This window comes from Eucyclogobius newberryi, unplaced genomic scaffold (genome assembly GCF_026437365.1).
Source record: "Eucyclogobius newberryi isolate DKJ021-1_F unplaced genomic scaffold, fEucNew1.0.hap1 SCAF_2, whole genome shotgun sequence".
Taxonomy (NCBI): Eukaryota; Metazoa; Chordata; class Actinopteri; order Gobiiformes; family Gobiidae; genus Eucyclogobius; species Eucyclogobius newberryi.
This window is the reverse complement of record NW_027315834.1, coordinates 34,338,219-34,362,172: the sequence shown is the minus strand read 5'-3', so window position 1 is coordinate 34,362,172 and position 23,954 is coordinate 34,338,219. Positions and strand designations below refer to the sequence as shown.

The window sequence follows — 23,954 nt, the reverse complement described above, 5'->3', positions numbered from 1 at the left end:
CAGTGTATGATCGAGTCCATGTATAAAGAAACCTCATACTCAACTCTCACTGCAGTGTTTTCATACATTCAAAAAAGAATCAGAATCAGAGGGAAATTATTCTGTCGCTGCAGCTCCAACAAATATCTAAGACACACACATATTTGGAACCTTGTTTAGCGCCTTCTCGTGTTGCTCACAGAGGGAAATTGATCTATCTCTATTTGTCTTTATTTGTCTCTAATTTGGTGTTGTCTGGTTTATGGTAAACTTATTATTTTCTCAATATTGTTTGTCCTGCTGCTGTTTATTTCCGAAGCTCGCACAGCACTGCATGACCACCACAGGCTGTGAGCTTTTCCAATTCCTCTGTCAAGAAAGTCAAATGCGTTGCAGGACACCAGGGCATCCATCACAGTGGGCCCACCTGAGCCCGCGGGCACACACAGGCACACACAGGCACACACAGGCACACACGCAAACACACACAAACACACACACACACACACGCACACACACAAACACACGCGCACACACGCAAACACACACACACGCAAACATACACAAACAAGCACACACACACGCATACACACACACACGTAAACAAACAAACACACGCATACACACACACACGCATAAACACACACGCACACGCAAACACACGCAAACAAACACATACGCACACACACGCGCAAACAAACACACTCAAACACACACACACACACACACACACATCTACAGATGTGAATTATCCACATCTGTGGCTCTCCTCGGTTTATTACGCTCTGTCTCTTCTTATCTCTCCTGTCGTTCCTCTAGATCTTTGGCAATATATTGTAAAGACTGTTGTGGCACTGATCAATAGCTCCTAACCTTTAATATGTAATGAAGCCAATATGAAACTAGGCCTGTAGACATTTAGTTCTAGTCAAATCTACCTATGGTGTCTTAGTTAACTTTTTTTTTTTAATCGACTAATCATTTAATTAAAATTATGATTGTTTATTTGTACCACAGCTGAGAGGAGAAAGCAAGTTTATTTGTAGAGCACAATTTGTACACAACGTAATTCACAGTGCTTTACAGAACAAGAAATATGCATTCAAATCAATAGAAACGAATAAAAACAAAAAATATTCAAAGGGAAAGCACGCAGTCCCTTCAGTCACAGCTAAAATAAGAATGCATGGAGGGATTTAGGAGTTTGAAAAGCCTCTGTGTGTCTAATGTGTGGCTGCATTAGACACACACACGGATATGCAAAGTGCCACCCACCTCTCACTTAGTCTATAATGATCTCTGTTCATCTTGTGTACCTCACTATCTGGACTTGAAGTACCAATATGTATTCCATCAAACCTCCAGCGTGTGTTTATGTGCCCCTCAGTTATTGTCTGCCCATGTGGCTGGAGCCATTAGTATGAGATTCAGAGGGTCACACATGAATAAACCATGCACAAGACCATGGCAGCACTCGCAGCACACTGCAGCCTCCTTATACTCCAGTCTTAGTCCAGTCTTTACAGCTGTAGGTTGATCATTTGTTATTTGTCGGTACATTTATTTATTTATTTTTAAATGTTGTTGCATATGTAGCCTATTCACACATTGGTTTCAGGAAAATAATTCCTTCCTGGTTTTAAGTATGGCTCGTTCCCCATCAATATTTTGATTTAATTTGCTGTAATATTGCTATCAACGTAGGATCTTTACCATAGAAAATTATTCAAATTAGGCTGAACTCAATAAATATATGAATTGACTATGTTATATCAGGATGCCGGGTTGATGGGTATATTAGTTGTGCCTTCATTGCTCACAAACTCTTTATCATAATGAATGCCAGGAGTAAGATTAGAGTTACAAGTTATTGACGTTTGTCAGAGGATACTTGGAACTTGATGCCTGTGTCATCCAGGATCCATAGCAAGAGAGAATATCATTTTGTCAACATTTCAAACGTCTTCACTCTTAAAACAGTATTCTTTTGCTAATTAACACTAACTAGCAGACATTTAAATAAAATAAAAAAACAAAGGTCACGAACCCCAAAACTATAAGTAGTGTTTGTTTATTTTAAGTTATAGTCTCCTCTGTTCAAAAGTTTGAATCCTCCATCTGAAGAACGTCTGCTTGAATAATTCTTTCTTGCTCAAGACATTTTTAAATAGTGATGCTCCCCTTCGAGGGTTTCTTATGAACAACTGATGCAATATTGATCAGTTATGCATTTCCCCGTTATGAATAATTGATGCTGTCCTTTCTGTTAGATATGATTTACCCGGGCTCATAGCTGACTTTTAATGAAATTGTATATATTGTCTGTCTCGTCTTGTGTGTGTGTGTCGCTAGATCTGGACAGTGGTGACCTTTTATTGTCACTGCCCTCTTCAGTGTGACTGCTGCTCTTCTGCTCGCCCCAGCTGTCCTCTTGTGGAAAACATTTCGCTGCATTATTATTCCAGCTCTAATTTGACTTAACTTCCTCCTCTAGGAAGCATCATTTACCTAGTTATGGAGCCGCTCTGATTTTCCCTCCTGCCGCCTACCACTTAAACATTGTTTGTCTTTAGACCCCCCTCTGTTCTGTTCTTCCGCTATACTCGTGTGTGTCTTTGTGTTATATCTCGTACGCCCGGCTTGTGTCGTGTGCTGAATCATTGGTGCAGGTATTAGCGGGTCCATAGGTGCCCTCTGACTCCGCTGCCTGAGGACTGCAGCACACACCTGCCCCCCTGGGATCCTCGCTGCCCCGGGAAAGGACACTGTGTTCATTAAAGTTATTATTGTCTCTACTCTCTAAGTTAGCTCTTCGAAAACCAGACGGAACATGTTTCAACCTGTGTCTCTGGATCAGTATTTCTTCATAATTGCACATTAATCTGGCGTGTCAATTCCAAAAATGTCATTTGGTGGTGTAAAAATGCTTCGGTCTGGATTAGTGTTTTATGGATATTTCACATTATTTGTTTAGTGTTGAATGGAAATCTTCAGTAAATGTATCTCATTTGTATTTTTAAACGTTGCCAGCGGCCGACTCCACCGCTTGCTCCAGCTCTGGAGGAGGATGAAGCGGACAGGATCTGTGGACCAACAGGATTCTGGGAAGCTCTGACTCCTTGCAACGGCTGCCACAACCTGGGATTCTCCTCACAGGTATTACACATACTGTAACTGTCCTTCACAGTGAGGATAAATTAGGCTATTAACAATTTATACCAACACAATCTTTTGAATAGTCTAGGATCGCTACTTCACTATTGCTCATTATACTTCTTCTGCTTTGATTAGTCTAAAGACATGCATGTGTTAGATAAAATTGGTGACTCTAAATTGGCCCTAGTGAATGAATGTGAGCGTGAACTGTCTGTAATGTCTATGTCTCTGTGTTAGCCCTGCGACAAGTTGGCCACTGTCCAGGATGTACCCCGCCTAAGGCCCGAAGTCACTGGGATAGGCTCCAGTCACCCGCGACCCCAAAAGGGAACAAGCGGTAGAAAATGGATGGATGGATGGATGGATGCTTTGATTAGTTTCAAAAGGTTCACGTGGTGAACTCACGTGACATCACAACATTCAATCAGCCAATAATGTTTGATACTAATGGGGGGCAGCTAAAATTTGTGGTAATACAATGAGTTCTTGACTCATTGTACTACTAGACTAGGTCTAGTAAAGAGAAATCATCACAGCATTTGTGAATTTCCTTTGTCAATGTTTCAATGCCATCGTTAGGGAAAAGTGGCTCTTTCCCACATCTGCGATGACATTATAACGTTCTAGAACATAAACCTGTTGTATAGCTCTCATACGTGTATCACTTGGTAATCAGCATGTTGCAGTGAACAATGCAATAAAATTACAGGTTGCACACATTCATATTTTAAAATACTTTTCACTTGTTACCGTGGGAACACATCATATCTTCACTGGAGAGGGCAGATCTGGATCCTCATGCAGCATGTTGTTTTATTCTTGTTATAGTAGAAATGTACTCTAAATGATTTATGATTTATTTTGCATCTCATAATTCAATTATTTTGAGTGCAAATTAAATGTAAATTAGTGGCCCAAGACGAGCTGAATTTGGCAGCTGCCAATTAATTATCTTGGAAAATTACAAATATATTTTGATTTATGTTGACCGTTTGCCTCACAGAAAAGCCTCTTCTATTAGGTTAGACTGAATTAAATCATTTTAACAATACAAAGCTGCAAAAAGAAAGAAGAGCTTGTAAAACGTTAATGAGAGTGAAAGCAATCAACATTAAATTGCGTGTTTCAATTACACATAGTTTCCCATGTAATTTGGTTGATTAATTGTAGAAAAGAACCAGATTAAAGCTCAACAACAATAAATCAAAAACCCTTGCATCCATCATTTATACTGAATTTAGATTTGTGACCATGAATATTATGAACACATTTGCCTGTTTTATACATTAACACAATGTTTGTAATACCCTTTGTTGATTTCTTTCCTTGATAGTGATTTTCCAATACATTTTATCGTCACTAATGACGATAAAAAACACTTGATAATGCAAGCGTTAACTCACTATTCATCCACACCCATCAGTGTTAATGAGTGTGGCAATATCAAATGAGATATTATGGTTGGTTCCTTGGTCGACCTTTTCCGTACTGTTATTGTGACATGTTTCCGATGCGTGCTCAAATAGGTCTTAAGTATGGCTGTGTAATTAATCATATTTTAATCAACATTCAGTTATTTCTAATTGTCAATTATATGCTTGTATTTGTTTAATGAAGACGTCAATTGCTCAGTAAAAGAATGTAATGTGGGGCAGAACTTTGACTTTTTAGTGTTAAATGGGGATGAATTAGTGGATTGTTGTAGGTTTCCTCCGGGTGCTCCGGCTTCCACTGCCACTCAAACAAGTACAAAAGGCTCTTCTCCTCTGGGGCCAGGACCTCCCTGAAAAAAATATCTGTGGGACTTTCCTGATTTAAATAAAAGTCTAAGAAAGATGCTTTGGGATTTCTGAAAAGTTGATCTTAAGCTGTGCTAGTGGACAGTGGACTAGTGATTGGATTTGTGAGAGTTTGGAAGCAGTTTGAAATATCGACTTCCGCTGTGTATGAATGACACACTGACTCTTATTAAATGATAAAAGTATTAATCCCAGAGTGATTCACCTCTCAACATCTTACCACCAAAATCTATTCTAGTCACACTATAATTGGCTGAAACTAGGGTTGCAAAATTCTGGAAAAAAAAGTTGGAAAATATACATGGGAAATAACAGTGTTGAATGGGAATTAATGGATGTAAACAGGGAATTAACACGTAAGGTCGTCTCTTAACAAGTAGTGATTTACAAAGACATAACAACCTGAATTTATGGAAATACACTTTAATATACTTTCAAAATCTTAACAGAGAGTAACAGCCTTAAAAAGTCATTGTCAGATGTGACCACTTGGGCTTGATGAGAAAGACGTTTTAGACATGCAGGCCAACTAATGTGGCATTTAAGGAGACAGACTTGTTCTAATTGTTTATGTCACATTCTATATTTGTATCTTTGACCAGTCACTACTGAGGACACATGGTCATGTCTTTGGGACAGATGACAGTTTGGTGTCTCAACAAACACACCATAAATCACCAACAGGTTGAACAGTGACATAAAGAGGAGGATTAGGACTTAAGTTACTGAGAATCTAGCTTCAATACTGTTCTATTTCATTCCTACTGTCACCAGAGATGCTGAAGCACTGAGTGATTCCCTTCACACAAGTATCAATACCAACAACATCACCACCTGCGACACTCGGATGGCTGACCAGTGGCTACAAAGCCGGCCGGCATCAGATTACTCGTTTCCTGCAGAAACTTCACAGGGAAATGCAAGGAGTGACATTTGTAATGTTCCTTTTGTTTGGTTAAGTATATTTTTGTGTAGTTTTATGTAGTCAATGGAACCTGATTCCTGCGAGTGGGCAATATTGCATTCATTGTATGAGTAGGGGTTGGGATTTATATGATTTTTCAAATAAGATGGTAATATAGAAGTCAATGACTGACATTTAGAAACATTTGCAAAAGTATAATATGATTTAAAGTTGCTTGGAAATCTACATAATGATTTGTAGTAATACTTGAGAGCAAAAGTGATAGCAAAATTGTTGCATTCGTTGTCTTTACAGCACTAAATCTTTATGTCATGTCCCACTGTGGGCATTAACAGTCTTCATGTCTCACTTCCTCCATAATGTGTGAGGATTGAAGATGATTTGGCTCTGGGCCTGTGAACTGAACACAATTGTGTGCAGTACCTTCCCCCTGGTGCTGGTGACCGCTGTGGGTTTAAGTGTGGCTAAGCGTGTGCAGATGAGTGTTAAGTGGTGCAATACACAGTGGCTCACACAGCAGGACTTCTGACATTTACAACATAAGCGACCCCTGTTTGGTGCACTGGCAGGCGTCCTGAATGACTGGCACGGTGCCTGGAGAGTGTTGCACCTGGACCAGTGAGAGTGCACCTCCTATTCACATTCAGTGTGTGTTAGCACACACGTTTGTGGGGGTGTTTAGTCTGTGGTGGCTTTTATTGAGGAATACAGAAAATAAAGACACTGGGAAGGAAAAGCTGTAGAAATAGTAATTGCATGGTGGATTTTTTTCCTTGTGTAACAGTCCAAGTGTCGAGTTAACAGTTAATGTCCTCTGCCTCTCCTAATGAGGTGGAGGCCATTAAAGACAAGTGCCGCAGAATAATTATAGCTTAAGATTTTACAGTAAAGGTTCTGGTTTATGATTTTTCAGGGATGACTGCCTAAGAGTACCTGTAATACAGTCACAATTGGTGTTTATTGTCCAAAAAATCTCTGGGGGAAAATGTTTTGCACTGTTCCAGTTTTGAAACATGTTCATCAAAAATGCTTTTCGTTGTTTCACTGTTTATCATAATATGTGTAGACAGGGCACATGTCAGAGAGGGAACCTAAATTAAGTATATGTATAATGGATACATAAATGCATTGAGTTAAACTAATGACATGTAGTTGTGTTTGAATGTGTCGCATCACATGTGCTTTAGGCAGTGCCTTTGTTTAAAAACCACAGCTTTCTTCTTTCCTTGTTCCACGCTCCTATGTGACTTTGACTTTAAAATAACCTACAGGAGCATTGGGCATCTAATTTACAGAATAAAAAGGAAACGTGGTGAAGAAATGTGAAGTCAGAGACTGGTGGAGTTGCCTGGCAACACAAATATTCATGAGATATTAGTGGAGTTGGTTTGACGATCCTCAGTCATAGTTAGCTCAGGTGCATCACTCTTCTCCAGCGTCAGCTGTTTCCTCTCGTTTTTCTACTTGCTCATTTTCCTCCGCTCAACACCGGGACACTTCTGTGTAGATTACCTTTTGTCAGTCTCTCTGCAGTGGCTAGCTCTGAACTTTTTGATGTTCACAGTCAAAGATGTGAAGGAGTCGAGGAAGGGCAGCGGGTGGTTTGCTGGCTCAGGTTAACTTCACAAACTCACTCAGACCCTTGAACATGTTTCACAACATCAAAGGACTGGAAGATCGTTGTGTGTATTTTGTCCCTTAGATCTCTGAAACAGATCGAGCTTAAAGTAATTTGATTTGTAGAGCCTTTTTATTGAGATGCTTCAGGGACAATGTGTAACCAGGGAAAACAAACGCCTTAGTGCCTGTGTGCTGCTGCTGAACACAGGAGCTCTAACTCTCACTTGGGGTGGGTGTGGCCCTGTGTGTGTGGGGCAGCTGAGAAACCAGTGGGACGAGTAACCTTCTCAAAGACACTCAGCATCATAATGAGCCCTACTATAAAAAGCACATAATGTTATGAAGGGGGGGTATGTCCTATTAAATCAATTCCTTGATGCCTTAATGCATAAAAGCTATTTTTTACATACAATTAGGCTTGAATTGTAACTTATTTTTCTGCTATGATTTTCATTGTATGAGATGCATTAAAATATGCCATTTAAAGAAAATCACGTGCGGTTTGTATAATGCTGTTTTCAAAGGCCAAACGTATTTGTTCTAATACAATATCTTGTAAATCCAACACGTCTTAATCAAACCATAAATCTTCACTCTGTAGAACATACTAATAAAAATAAATCAATTCAAAGTATTTTGTGAGAGGTAAATGCCATATACATGGCGTATGAGGTTGTCGTGGTCAGTGTTGCGTGTCAATGCAGCCACTTAATAGTTACACTCCAGTCGACATGGCGTCCCCGGCTCCTCCCTGCAGTCCTTGTGTGTCCATAGGATTATGTGAGCAGCAGCAGAAGGCAAAGCCTCTGCAGTAAATGTTAGCCCTGATACTTTCTGGAGAGTGCCGTCACTGTCCCAGGGGTGGCTCAGCGAGGTGATTTCTGACGGATTAGCGAGGTGTGGAGGGAAAATCCAATTCAGGTTGGCAATCCCTGAACACCACACTGACTGTACACCTCCACTACCACCATTATAAAGATATGTGAGCGCTATAATCGTGGCCAGTTTAACCATGATGTCAAGATTTCGAGTAAGTTTATATCAAATATTCAACAGGATTTGAGAAGATACTGGGATTGGAGAAAATGTATGGACAATTATGAACCTAGTTTTGAGATCAAAAGATCAAGGCCCGTCCTCGCGATACATTTGTAGAAGAACTATTTTCTGTTTTGAAAATGACATTATGCTCACCGGAGGGGCAGTGGTTATGGGCGTTGCACTTGTGTGTTTGCTACAACCGCAGCTTTGTGAGTTTGATTTTGAGCCTCGACTATGTGCTGAATGTGAATAATACAATTAAAAAGGAAAAAGAAAAGAAAATTACATGAATCTTTTTTTTTTCCTTTAAAAAAAACAATATGTTGGAAATGTTTATACTGTGACAACACTTACTTATACTTTTCAAATCAAATCAATTTATTTTTGTAAGGCCCAAAATCAGTTGCCTCTGAGGGCCACAGGGAGAAATTAATCAACAATGTCTGTGGTGGCGATGAAGTCAGACAATGTCTGTGGTGGCGAGGGACGATGTCCCAGGGTCCTCTGTCCTTAGACTCTCCTTCTCGGCCAGGAAAAACTACAAAAAAAACCTCTTTGGGAAAAAAGAGTAGAAACCTGGAGGAGTTCCAGTGAAGGAGAGATCCGACTCTCACAGACGGACAGACGGACACGAGGGAGACTGGAGCTGGACCCACTCTTCAGGCAGATGAGGGGCCGTCTGAGTCGAGCTGGACCCACTCTTCAGGCAGATGAGGGACCGTCTGAGGCGAACTGGACCCACTCTTCAGGCAGATGAGGGACCGTCTGAGTCGAGCTGGACCCACTCTTCAGGCAGATGAGGGACCGTCTGAGTCGAGCTGGACCCACACTTTAGGCAGATGAGGGAACGTCGGAGGCGAACTGGACCCACTCTTCAGGCAGATGAGGGACCGTCGGAGGCGAACTGGACCCACTCTTCAGGCAGATGAGGGACCGTCGGAGGCGAACTGGACCCACTCTTCAGGCAGATGAGGGACCGTCTGAGTCGAGCTGGACCCACTCTTCAGGCAGATGAGGGACCGTCTGAGTCGAGCTGGACCCACTCTTCAGGCAGATGAGGGACCGTCGGAGGCGAACTGGACCCACTCTTCAGGCAGATGAGGGACCGTCGGAGGCGAACTGGACCCACTCTTCAGGCAGATGAGGGACCGTCTGAGTCGAGCTGGACCCACTCTTCAGGCAGATGAGGGACCGTCTGAGGCGAACTGGACCCACTCTTCAGGCAGATGAGGGACCGTCGGAGGCGAGCTGGACCCACTCCTCAGGCAGATGAGGGACCGTCTGAGTCGAACTGGACCCACTCTTCAGGAAGATGAGGGACCGACTGAGGCGAACTGGACACACTCTTCAGGCAGATGAGGGACCGTCTGAGTCGAGCTGGACCCACTCTTCAGGCAGATGAGGGACCGTCCACACAGGGCAGGGACCACTTCACCAGGGGAGGGGCATCTGGGTCCACAGGTCCTCAGGAGTGAGAGAAAGAAAAGAAGGCAGTTTGCAAGTGGAATTAAAAAATAAATATTGTTTGATAGCATAAGTAGTCAGAAGAAGAGGATAGTGCTCAAGCTGTCATACTTCCCCAGCATAGTTACTCCTAGGGCAGCGTAGCTAAAGCTGTGGGTTTATGTTTCTGTTCCTAACTAGTCTGACCATAAGCGATTTCGAAGAGGAACGTTTTAAGCCTGGACTTAAATGAAGAGACTGTGTCAGCATATTTAACATGGGTCGGGAGCTGATTCCATAACACAGGAGCTTGGTAGCTAAACGCTCTACCTCCTACAGTACTTTTAGAGACTCTTGGCACCACCAGAAGGCCGGCATTCTGAGAGCGAAGAGCTCTGTTTGGATGATATGGTTCTATAGCATCTTTGAGGTAGGATGGGGCCATGTCATTTATGGCTTTGTAGGTCAAGAGTAGAATTTTAAATTTGATTCTAAACTCGACGGGGAGCCAGTGAAGAGACTTCAGCACTGGCGTAATGTGCTCTCTTCTTTTTGTTCCTGTTAGTAATCTTGCTGCTGCATTTTGAACCAGTTGAAAGCTTTTTATGGAGCTTTTAGGACACGCTGCAAGCAGGGAGTTACAGTAGTCTAATCTAGTCGTTACAAATGCATGGATAAGTTTTTCATCATCGCTTTTAGGCAGGATTCTTCTGATTTTGGCTATGTTGCGCAAATGGAAATAGGCTGTTTTACAAGCTTGATTTATATGAGCTTTAAATGAGAGCTCCTGGTCAAATAAGACTCCAAGATTTCTTACAGTAGAACTAGAGGCTACACTAACATAGTCCAGTGTGACTATCTGCTCAGATAGATTGTCTCGTAGATGCTTAGGGCCAAGCACAATGACCTCGGTTTTTTCAGGGTTAAGAAGCAGGTAGTTAAGTGTCATCCAGGTTTTTATCTCCTTCACACAAGCACTAAGTCTGTCTACTTGATCGCTCTGATCAGGTTTCATTGATAAATACAGCTGAGTGTCATCTGCATAGCAGTGGAAGTTAATGCCAGGCTTTCTGATAATGTTGCCTAACTTCAGCATATAAAGAGTAAACAGAATTGGACCGAGTACCGAACCCTGTGGCACACCGTAAATTACTTTAGAGCATGGTGAGGAGCTCTGGTTTACATTAACAAATTGGTACCTATCAGACAAATAGGATTTAAACCAGCTGAGGGCTGTTCCTCCAACACCTACATCGCATTCTAACCTCTGCAGTAGAATGTTGTGGTCAATGGTGTCAAACGCTGCGCTGAGGTCCAACAGAACCAGGATTGAGACCAGTCCATCGTCAGCGGCTAATAACAAATCATTTGACTTTAACTAGTGCAGTTTCAGTGCTGTGGTGGGCTCTGAACCCTGACTGGAAAACTTCAAATAAGTTATTGTCCTGCAGGTGGCGACAAAGCTGTTTTACTACAACTTTTTCAAGGATTTTAGAGACGAAGGGAAGATTTGAAATAGGTCTGTAGTTTACCAATAGGTCGGGATCTAGATTAGGCTTTTTCAGAAGAGGTTTAATGACTGCATGTTTGAAGGACTGTGGAACATAGCCACTTTCAAGTGAAGTATTTATTATATTAAGAATAGGGTCTATAATTAGGGGGAGAATGTCTTTGAGGAGTCTGCTTGGAATGGGGTCTAGGACACAAGTTGAGCTTTTAGAGGACATAATGGCTGAAGTTATCTCTGCTTGATCAACAGCTGTGAACCTTTCTAAGTTTACAGGTGGATTTATATGGGACGTTAGATTTACAGCTTGGGCTAGTTCAGGGCTAATAGCGAGGGTAATTTCATCTAATTTATCTCTGATTGTTTTTATTTTATTGTTAAAAAATAGGAGGAAATCATCAGAGCTGAGTGTAGCTGGGATTGAGGGCTCTACTGCACTGTGACAGTTTGTTAGCCTAGCTACAGTGCTGAAAAGGAATTTAGTGTTACTTTTGTTGACTTCTATAAGATTTGAATAATATCTGGTTTGGGCCTTACGCAGAGCCTGCTTATAGGACAGCAGGCAACTTTTCCATGCTTTTAGGGATCCTTCTGTGTGAGAGCGACGAAATAATCCCTCTAACTTTCTAACTCTTTGTTTATGTGAACGCAGTTCTTGGTTGTACCATGGGGAGGCGCGCTTTGGCCTAATGACCTTCTGTTTTAACGGCGCTACAACGTCAAGAGCAGACTTCAGAGAATTCATGGTCAAGTCGACACATTGATCACTTAAACTGGGACTAAAACTGTTCTCAGCAGGATCACATGACATGTCACTGAATATTGGCTCTATTATTTCTTTGAATTTTGAGATAGATTTTTCAGATATTGTCCTTTTCATTATAACTTTATTTTGTGGGACTGGATGATCTTTAAGAATAAACTGAAAGGTAATTAGGAAATGATCTGACAATATAGGGTTTTGAGGGAGGACAATGAGGTCACTAATCTCTGTTCCATACGTTAGGACAAGATCCAGAGTGTTCTTGTGAGTGTGAGTCGGTTTATTTACATTCTGAGTGAAACCAATGCTGTCTAACAAGGCGCTGAAGGCATTACTGAGAGCGTCATCACTCATGTTCACGTGGATATTAAAGTCTCCAACTATAACAATTTTATCCCAGGCTAACACTAAGTTTGATATAAAGTCAGAAAACTCTGTTAAAAACTCTGAATAGGGACCAGGAGGTCGGTAGATAACTATGAACAAAACTCCTTTTTGGTTTTTCATATTTGGACATGTGATTGACAGCATAAGGCTTTCAAATGAGTGAAATGCATTGTTAGTTTTAGGGCTCATGAGTAGGCTTGAGTGGGAGATCACTGCCACACCACCACCTCGGCCTGTGCTCCTGGCAGTCTGAAAGTTAACATGGGTGGTAGGGGTGGACTCATTTAGTCTGACGTAGTCGTCTTGTTGAAGCCACGTTTCAGTTAGAGCTAGAAGATCTATGTTATAGTCACTAATTAATTCATTAACTAAGCAATTTGGAGGAAATTGCTCTAATGTTTAGCAGTCCACATTTTACGTGTTTATTCATTTGTATATTTGTGTCATTTGTGATTGTTATTTTCCTTAAGTTATTTGGTCTGACGCCTGAAATATTTTTTCTGAGATGTGACTTTTTGGCATTATTTGTACGAGGGACACGAGGGACACACACAGTCTCTATCTGTCTTGAATCTGAACACTTCACATGTAACAGAACGGGCGAGAGTTCAGCGACAGAGGAGCGTCTTAAACTGCTGCTCTGCGCCCAGGGCTCATCCCTAGATGGTCACTTAACACGACTAAGACTATCGGTCAAATTCCGAACTAATAGGGATGTACCCTCCGAAGTCTGATGGATGCCATCCCTGCGTATGAGCCCGGGCTTTCCCCAAAACGCACTCCAGTTATCAATAAAGACTACGATGTTTTGAGGGCACCATCTAGATAACCAGCTGTTGAATGCTGAAAGACGGCTGTACAATTCAGCATTGATCCGATTGGGCAGGGGACCAGAAAATATTACAGTGTCTGACATCGACTTCGCTAGGTCACACACCGCGGCTACTTGAACTTTGAGCACCTCTGATTGTCTCCACCGGGCGTCGTTACCGCCTGCGTGAATCACGACTCGCCGGAAACGGGTCCTACTCTGCTTTAAGATCCTAAGGTTTCCTTCGATGTCACCCATTCTGGCCCCCGGGTAACACCTAACGCTAGCAGCTGGCAGCTTCACGTCTCTAACAATAGAACTCCCGATTACAAGAGTTTCTCTAGTGTGTTCAGCGGGCGTGTGATCGCTGAGGGGAGAAAACCTATTATAGACGTGAAGCTCACGCTGCTCTAAGGTTCGGCGTTTAGCGCCTTGTCCCCTCCGAACTGTCACAAATTGGTCCCTATTCTGTTCCTGGTCTAGTCCCGGCTTCACGGGAGACGCTGAGGAGCTGAGCTCGGCCTTACTGCTATTGCTAATGCTAATGCTACGCCCTGGAGCGCGGTCCGGTAGCCCTCGCGCTAAAACCGAACTATAACTGGACTTTGGCTCCTCTAAACAGCGGATCTGCGCTTCTAACTCCGTAACCCTGGCCTCCAAAACTACCACTACACTGCACTTCACGCACCTATCATCAGAGAAGGAGCCAGGGTTCTGACTCGACATATGACAGCTCAAACAGGTAAAGGTAGATCCAGCCATGACGCTAGCGGCTAGGCTGCGCTAGGCTAGTTCAGGCTGGAGCTAGAGAGTGAGGAGGGCTGTATTAAACATATGCAGTAGATTTATGTTTTTGGTTATGCTTTTCATTTTGGGCTTGCATATTTTAACATGTGTGCAAAATTCTAAATCAATTGCCCTTTTTTTTTAAATCCCCTTTTATAACTCCATCATGAAATTCTTAACATTTCTCGTCTGACATGCTTTCTACATCACACTGACCTTTCCCTAACTGCCTCTGCTGTCACTTCCCTGTGTTCAGAGCATTTGTATTGGTCACTTTATCCCGGCAGTGTCCTCCTGTGACCGCCTCGCTCACCCACTGACCAGTATCAGAGCCGCCATTGTCCTTCCCAGAGCTCCTCCTTTTCCAATCCAATCAAATCGACTCTATGAGGAAATGCCAGCAAATTATAGCTTATATTCATATCTGATGGCCCCTGGACCCTCGGCACTGTCTCAGCGCCTGGGACTGTACACAGTGGTTTAAATTGAAAGAGGAAGAGCACGTTCTTGCGAGATAATTTCCTTGGACGTGACATTATTTTCTCAACAGTTTTTAATTAAATACACTTTTCTGAGAGAACTAGAAAGCAAAACACTATTATTATGTATTCATCTAAATCTCCTTTTTGCATCAGAACAATTAAATTCATACTTAAACACAAACTTTGTTCAATTTACTGCTGTTGCTTGGACCATGACTACTTGAAATGATCAGCGTCACGTTCACTATCTTTTTGTGATTGTCTCCTACATGCATTTACTTCCGAATACATATTTAGATACAGTTTTAACTCCCATCTTGGTTGTGGCTTTTCCTCCACAGCCATGCACATTCCTCGTCACCCTCCCTTTACATTTGAACTCAGCAGTGGATTACCACGCCGATCTTGCACCTGACAAATCCTTCGGTCACACGCGCACGCCCCTGTCATGCTAATCTGGCTCGTTCTGTGTCGCGTACGACCTGCTAATTAGTGGCTGGAGGAGGCCCTTGTTTGTCAGACGTCTTCCTGTTGCCGCTCAGACACAAGTGGCTCTGTGTGCTATCTCTGCGCTGATACCGAGGGAGGGAACAAGCGGGGCAATGAATGAAGACCCACTGTTTGTTTGTTGGACTGCCAGTTCAAATCGTGTCCCGTCAAGCGCTTCTCTCGAACTTCGGTTTGACCTCCTTCCAAGCTGGAATAGGAGAGAAAACGGCGTAAAAACAGGTAGTTAAACACGTTGGCTTAACTTTTTGGATTCACTTGTTGCTTGTGGAGACTGGAGAGGTATTGTTTTTCTGGCTGCCCTGCTTGGGATGAGTCAGTCGTTCTTCACAGCGGTGCAGGATCTCTTGGCTCTTGACGGAATGCTTTGATTCTTTGATTTCTTTTTTCATTGATTCGTTCCGCAATGCTGGATACGCTGCTGCAAATTTGTAAATGTCTGCTCATCTTGCTCATTTGCAGTCTATACAAATTCTTGTTTGGAGTTGGCTAACTTGTCATGGCTCCACTGTGCCGTATTGGATGTACTTGTACAGCTTTATTGACTTGTCCTATGCGTCTCCTGTGTTTATGCATGTGAGGAAATCCCTGCTCCGAGCCCACTTCCTGAGCTTCCTATGCGCCCTCCCTTCCCCGTCTCCCCCTTCCTGCTCTGTCTCTCTGTCTCTTTGTCTCATGCCTGTCTCTCTGGGATTTTGTTGCGCTGACACACACTCCAAAGTAAGCGTTGAGGCGAATCGTAGCCTCCTTTCCTGCTTTGATCCACCGCTGCCATCTCCTTTTCTCATCTGTCTTATCAAGTCTAACTCTTTCTGCATAGGACCCCCTGGCAGCAGCGGCACTGCACTTTCACTTTAAAGAACTTACACCATCAGGGCAGAGATGGTGAATGAATTTGCAGATTAGATTGTCAACGCAAACTCAAGCGGTGGAACTAATTCACAGCCTGAATGCGCACACAGAATAGCTTAAAGTTATTTAAGGTGAGCTTGTACCATCTATTTGAAATGTCAGGAGTTTGATATTATTCTTGCTTTTACATGTTTAAATCGCAGTCAGCATCAGATTAAAGTGTGTATCACCAACCCAATTCCTCTAATACAATACATACAAATCAAACACACCTTTTGTTATTCATACGTTCTTTGGTAAATTCTATTTTGTGTTGCGTTTGTGTGGTGTGACGTGGTAATTCCTGTTTGTAAGCCAACCCAAAGAGGATCAGAGCATACACATTTAAGTGCTGTGAGTGAAAGTTGTTATTAAATGCACTGTCACATCAAATCAGTGTCTGCAGAGGCCGGGCCACCTGCCGAGTGAAGGCATAAAACTCTGACTGAAGCAACATTAGCTGGTAATGGCAGTCTAATTGAGTGTTGATGGAGATTGAAAAGGGAGCCAGAAAGTGAAGGAGTTGAAGTTTGTATGCTTTTTAATAACGCTGGGAAATGTGTCTTGGTTTGACTCTGAGAAATCATCACAATTGTGATTGCTCTATCAGCCCCATGATTAATTCATTTTGAGTGTGTTCAGTTTGTGATTGATGGCCTGGTGCAGCCTGGGTAATATAGTGGCAGACAGTGGCATAAAGACTAATGGCTAAATTTGCAAAGAGGATAAAAGGGAATTGGCGACGAAACTGTGACAAGAGCCGGTGCAGACAACATTAGGTCAGATAGTTTATGTCTATAATGACAGGCACTACAACAGGACTAAAACACTGTTGAGAAATGTTTTGCCTCAGTGGAACTGCCGTGGCTATTTTAAACTTTACCTTGTTTCTTTTCTGTCAGTTTTATTTTTATCCTTTCTGTTACAAGACATAGAGAAGAAGCTCTTAAACTCTTATCAAGTGCATGGTTCTAAAGCAACAGTCACACTTTAAATCCTCACATGCGTTCTTGTTATTGTACCCTGTACTGGAGCTTTCATAACATATTACTTGGTGGTATTCTGGTTGTGAGACTGAATTTACAGCAGCCTAGATCATTCCTAGATATTATTTAGTTGAGTCTGTTAATATCTCCTTTTCAGTCCCGATTTAGACCAGTGAATGCAGGTATATCTGAGAGGCACAGTGCAGTGGATTAGACTTGGGTGCTGCAGTTCTATAGATTTCTTTGGAGAGGCTGAATGTGATTCTATAAAGCACAGGATCAATTGTTGACTGTGACTTCAACCGTGTCGGATTGCTCTCTGATGTTGGGTCCAAACAACCAAAGTGATTTTGGAGGAAGTTCATCTTTAGTCATGGATTTTAAATGTAGTTAGTTTTTCTATCCAAATTATTCTGATTTCAATAGCAGGAATGTTAACACCATAACTGTTTAACACAACTAGGGCTATAAACCTTTGTTTAGTCAATCAATCGGTCGATACTGTTTTGGTCGATCTCTTGGTCTTGTCAGTGCCCTTTGGATACAGATACATGGTCAAATCATAGATATATTTAATCATTTTGAGAGCTTTTGCCAGCGCAGTGTCCCCTTAGTCGACTAATCGCTGAACCAAAACTACAAACTATTTGGTCGATTGTATTTTCAGTTTGTGTAGAACAATATCTTTCACAGCATTCAACAAATACAATACAAATATGCTTTGAATAATGCCCTTGGGCCAAACAAAGGCATTGCCAACTGCTATTTATTGCTCTAGTGATGCAGTTTATGATGAAAGATTAAGCTATGTTTTCTTGTTCCACTCAGGAGGCTATACAATGAATGTGTCAGTTTACTAAATGCCATTGCCATTTGAGTCCTCAGACTTTGATAGGAGCTAAAGGCAATCATATTTTGTCAAAACATATGTTTTATAGTTTAAGTTAGTTTTATTGTGGCGTTCTATTCAGATAATACATCTGAAATATGTAATTCTTGAAGAGGAAAACTATGTTTTTTTGCATGCCCGAAATTCCGTTTGCAAGTTGCATTACACTTAACTCATAATGTACATATATTGCCAATTGTTTCTAGTATTTCTGAACAATAGTCATGATTTGTGTCTGTGATTTTAACTTAAATTTGATTGGTTTCATAGAATTATCCATATTTTCAATATTATTGGGTTAAATTACAAATATATATGTTTTTAATTTGAACTTTATTTAACCAGAAATTCCCACTGAGATTCACTGTCTTTTTCAAGGAAGAAAATCCCCCCATTCCACAAATCTAACATGGGAACTTTTTGCTCTGGTAAAAGACAGAAATTGCAATGCCACTGTGACAACAGTGATGCAAAAGGAGAAGGATTGAATGTGATGACTGTAATATTCAAATGTCCAAAATGTACTTTTGTGGGCTATTCCTGGTCTGCAGAAGTCAGTGTTGAGTAATGTAATGTAATATAATATAATATATATATATATATGTTATCACAATATAGTACTTTTCCTTTTTGCAGGAGTCGCAGCGCTCTGCTGAGTTTGCCACCTCTCCCTCTCTGGATGTGTTCCTGCCTGAGGACGAGGACAACCCTTATGAGTCTGTGACGACAGCTGTCACTCAGAAACCTTCCTCACTGGACATCAATCACAGAGTGAACAACTGCCCACGCAATGGTAGGACACTGCTCACAACTTCACACTATAGCAGAAGATACATAGGAATTTATTTATACAAATGAACATTACATTGTTGGCCCTGCGACAAGTTGGCCACTGTCCAGGGTGTACCCCGCCTAAGGCCCAAAGTCACTGGGATAGGCTCCAGTCACCCGCGACCCCGAAAGGGAACAAGCTGTAGAAAATGGATGGAACATTACAGACACCTTTGGCCTTCCAAACCTCCTTTGATGCAGTCATTTACTCACTGAACGGGGAATTCCTAGTATACATGCTATGAGCTGAATTTCTTTATTTTGGGAATAATAATGAATCAATTGATCTTAGATTGCTTTTTCAGACACTCAAATTCCTTTAATCACTTCTTGCATTGTTCATTAATTTCCCACACTCTGCTGCCAATGGTAGTAGACTAACAGAGGTGTAGCCCTCCAGAACACATGGGCCCCTCTCTCCTCTCTACCCATAATCAGGATGACTGGATGCAGTTGAGCTGGAGATGACTTAGTTTGTATTCACATGTGTGCTGTAGTTAAGGTCTAGACCCCTCACTCACTTCCATTTGTTCAAGCCTCTCACGCCCACGCCGACAACAACAAGCCCCCACAATCTGATTCTCACTGTTTCACTCCGCTCCCATAGTGATGCTGCTACACACTGCTGCAGGTTGTCATGGTAACTGCCTCCCCAGCTGGTGAGTCACCTGTACGTTACCATGGGAACTGGAACTTAGATTTAGTGACACCCCCTAGACCCCCAATCTCTTGACAAGACCTGCTAATATTAAGACGCAGTTTGTGCCAATGAGATGGCACTGTGATTGGTTTCAGATGTATACACACACTGAATATGGGAATCAAGAGGTTAGGTTTTAATGGCAATTTAGTGTCTTCGGGATGAAAATGTCTCTGCTGATGCAGTTGTGTGGGAGTATTGTTTGTTCTGAGCTCGCAGAGTGCTCTTACCTGGACAAATTATGAGAGATAGAGAAAATATGAACATCTAAAACTGCACAATCCAAAGGGTATATATTAGGGTATTGATATGTATTATATTCCATCAATAGGTTGCATTCACCTTCTAGCAGTTGATGATGGTGGGCGGGGCCTGTGTACCTCTGTGGGAGACAAACCTTGAACCGTATCATTATTTGTTTGGGATTGGCTCCACAAACCAGTTATTCTAATCTCATGGCTGAAAGTCCTCAACTGATAACCATCACATCTTTTGAGCTGAATAAGAGCTCCACTTTGTGAGCCTATTGTGGGAGAAAAAAAATCACTGTGCCAGTTTTTTTGTTCATGTGGATAGGCCCAAGTTAAACAAGGTCAACACATTAACAGTCTGTAGGGATTCTCGAAGGTTGTGATGTGACATGAACGTAACCTGTATACCATCAAACTCTTGTCTTTGTTTTCAACAGCTGTTATTGTTGTGTTCAGCTAGAAATCACTTTATCTCACAGCACATGGATTATTATAACTATAAGCCACTTGGAAATCATAGTTGGAGAGCCATTTTAAATCGTCTGAACATTATGGTGAGGGCCATTATCGTCCAGTATTCACAGATGGACACCTCACGGAGACTCATTTTATACAATATTCAATTATAGACTGTTATGTACAATTGCATTTGCATTGTACATTTGTTCTGCCATTTGCCTCCTGGACATGCTCACCTTTTCCATTTGTTACCAAAAGGTGAGAAATAGCTGTAGATGGAGAGAGGACAAATTATGCGCGTAGCAAATTAAGTTAGCGGGTCGTTTTAGGCTAAGCTATTACAAGGAGAGCTAGTCTGGTGGTACACAGCAGGAGGCTCTGTGATCCTGCTCTGAATCCGTGCACACACCAAGCTAATTGGGAGTGGATCTGAGTAACTCTCAGTGCCTCCGAGAGAAGGAACAACATTAAAGACCATACGAGTGGTAGCATTCGCATAAGGTCAGAGGAGGGCACGCTGTATTACACTTTTGTGCTTGGTAAATGTTTCTCAGAGGGAGGTTTTGACGGAAAACTGTGTTTTTACATATCTGTCGTGGAAGGATATGGTTTCAAAATTAAATAATTCCACTCGTTTTTAGATCACTTTGCCTATTTTAAGTTTGTTTCTAACACTGAAGGTGCAGACTGTAATCTTGTATTTGCTGTTCGAGCCATATGTCTGTCCTGTGAAATTCATGTGGTTTTGTTTCTGCTATTTCAAAACATCTAATCTTATCCGACTGACTATTTCTGTTCTTTTTGTCTGTTCTTTTTTGTCCGTTCTTTTTTGTCCCCATTCAACCACATTCAACACAATATTATAGAAAGAAGAAAGCTGCCTTTATAAAGTGTCTCATAAATATAATGCATAATCCACCACATTTCCTTTCATAGTGCAGTTTATGACAGGAAATGAATACGTTAAATCTTACCTAATTGAAATGCAAAACACACATGCTTACAGAAAAAATGTCTATAATCCATGTGCCATTTGTATGACTATAAATATAACTATAATTTCATCTTTAAAACTGTGCAAATCAAGCAAATGTCAGACAAAATCTGACATTTTCAACCTGGCAAAAGAGCTCTCACCATGTGTTCTGTATTGTTTTGAGAAAAAGAGCTTCTTTTCCGCTATCAACAGGAGCTCCTTCCAAATAAGCACATTCTTTCTTTCACCAATAAACACAGCACTGCTGACGTTTGCAACGTACCAAACCAAAGTTTAACACCACAAGGTCACTTTGTATGCGTGCAGCCTCGAGAGTCCTGCAAGACGAACAACAACCAAATCAACATTTAATGGATTTGAATTGATGCAATTATTTCAATTATTTCCTCTGCAAAAGATTTTGTTTTTTTAATCTAGAGCTTGTAATAGATTAATAGTTCATATTTCAGTATTTTTCCAAATGTTTCTGGACATGTTTGAAACACAGGGACACTGATTGAATTGTCCTATACATTTGCTACAAATAATCTGATATTGAGTTTTTGAAAACTCCTTGTATTAGATAAAACTTTTACAGACCGTGCGTTCCCCCTGCTGTTCGGAGTGGCTAATGAAAGCAAACAGTTACTGCGGGGCATGGCCATAACAGGGTTGAGGCCCATTGAATTGTCTTCTCTTTTGACAGTCAGTGGAAATCATTGCTCCAAACCACTTTGCCCTCACACACTTTCACTCTTATGGTATTGATCATTTAGTCAAGCAGCCAAGTCATAGAAATGTTTCTTCACTTAAACCAAGTATTCCATCATTCTTATTCAATTATCGCAACACATTCCAAGCCTGGATAACTGGAGGGCATACTTCTAAAAGAAAATAGCGGGGAAATACAGAAAATGATATTCACACACCCACTGATGGGAAGTCTTTGTACATCCCTGTCATATCAGTGGCCATAAGGCAGAACTGAAGCATGCAGCACAAATTGATGGTTTTAGTCCTGCAGGGTGAGAGATCAGCTGTTTTAAACCGGTCCTATTCTTGCAGCGCTCCGAGGAATCTTGCCCTTCAGTGTTCAGAGGCAAACCTCGGTCACGCTTTTCTATACATGCTCCATCCACTTATGCTGGTCTTGTGAGTGTGGTTACACTGTTTACAGGCGCTACAGTTTTGTGTGGAGCCATTATATTGTAAAAAAAAAAAAACAATAACAGAAAATAGTTTTAAAGGGTCAACAGGGTAAATTATCTGCAACATCAAATGCCTTTTCCAGATACTTCCATCTGTGTATTGATTATCATCTGACTCTTTATTTGTGCCCCACAGTGAATGAGTCACAGTATGAGTTTCCAGATGCCTCAACTGTTGCAGTCACACTGGAAAAGGGATTCAGGACTCGACATACTGTATAGATGTAACTACATACCACATTACCACACATATTTATGTAATGATGCAGCCCCAGAACGCAATTTATGAAGGAAAAAAATACATATTCTGACTGTCGTATACACACAGGACTTTAAGCTGCAATACATGATAAGAATATATTTTTCCATTTACATACAAAAATAGCTCACTATTGCAGAAGGCAATATATTTTTCTGAGATGGAATCTTAAGACTGTGTCGAGGAAAGCACCGCAGCCAAGTCACAAACAGGTCTCACATCCATCATCAAAGCCACTTTGTTGACAGTTCTATTTACCCCAGGGTGCTAAACTCCAACATCTATGAATATGCTACTGTATTTGTCTACCTGCTATATATTTTCCTGACTACATTTACTGTCTGTTGAGGCATTCGCGGGTTATTTACTGCTTGCTGTGTGGATGTGTGTGGTGCAGACATCTTTGACATTGTTGCAGGTGGAAAGCTTTTGAGTTGTTTCTTTGCAGAATGCTAAATGTCTACAGAAAATGTGAGCAGAAGCACGATAGTAGCACATACATTATCAGTATTAATTACAATAGTTGTATTTGTTCTGACATTTTTTATTTTTTTGCACTGTTTTTTCGGCAAGTGTTGTCACTGTCCAACATATTACAGACATGATGGAACTTTTAATGCAAATAATCTTTCCTTATGTTGTTCTCCAGAAATGACTATGTAATTTCCATAACCTTCCATAACAGATATAGTCACTGCATTGTCAAATATTATAGCAATACCGCTTATGCTGCAGTTTGACCATTTTAATTGGACAATGTGTAGGATATAGCCTGGTGTCTATGTCAGCATCATTGGTGAGTGGTATTTTGGGAAAGGTGTTTCTTGGTGTTGTCTCTTCTCTGCTTGATTAAGACAGATGTGTTCTCCCTCAGAAATGTAATTTGGGTTATCTCAGCACTTCCTCCACTTTGTCTTCTCTGCTTCTTCTTGTGTTTCTTTGTTAAATGATATTACACTTGGGAAATTAGCCCAGCAATCAAGCGTTTGTGTGTCTACAGAAACTCAGATCAACCTCACACAATTAGATGCTGTGGTTTCACTCTTCTGTCACTTTACAGTAAGTGCAGAATCGTAATGGAGAGTCGAGCAGCAGTGTCTGCACAGAGTTTCCCTGTGAGCCACCTCTGTCCAAGGGGACCTGCAGAAACTTTTGTACGACAGTTGAGCCCAAGGTACAGCATAATAACTTGGAGAATGGTATCACTTGGGCCACCTCAGTTTATCTGCGTGATTTGATTTCCAGTTACCCTTTCCCTCCATTTCCAGGGTGGTTACTACGAGGTAGCAGAAAGTTAG

The 23,954-nt window shown here is 41.4% G+C and overlaps 1 protein-coding gene across 3 annotated transcripts in view; it reads left to right on the top strand.

The window, feature by feature from the left end:
* The window catches only part of anks1b (ankyrin repeat and sterile alpha motif domain containing 1B), a 166,092-nt gene that overhangs the window by 71,168 nt on the left and 70,970 nt on the right, over window positions 1–23,954 (top strand). For all 3 annotated transcript variants that reach the window (XM_072455120.1, XM_072455119.1, XM_072455122.1), the window contains exons 10-11: window positions 3,010–3,135; window positions 18,609–18,765. In XM_072455120.1, coding sequence (XP_072311221.1) covers window positions 3,010–3,135; window positions 18,609–18,765 — 283 coding nt within the window. The remainder of the gene's footprint in view (window positions 1–3,009; window positions 3,136–18,608; window positions 18,766–23,954) is intronic.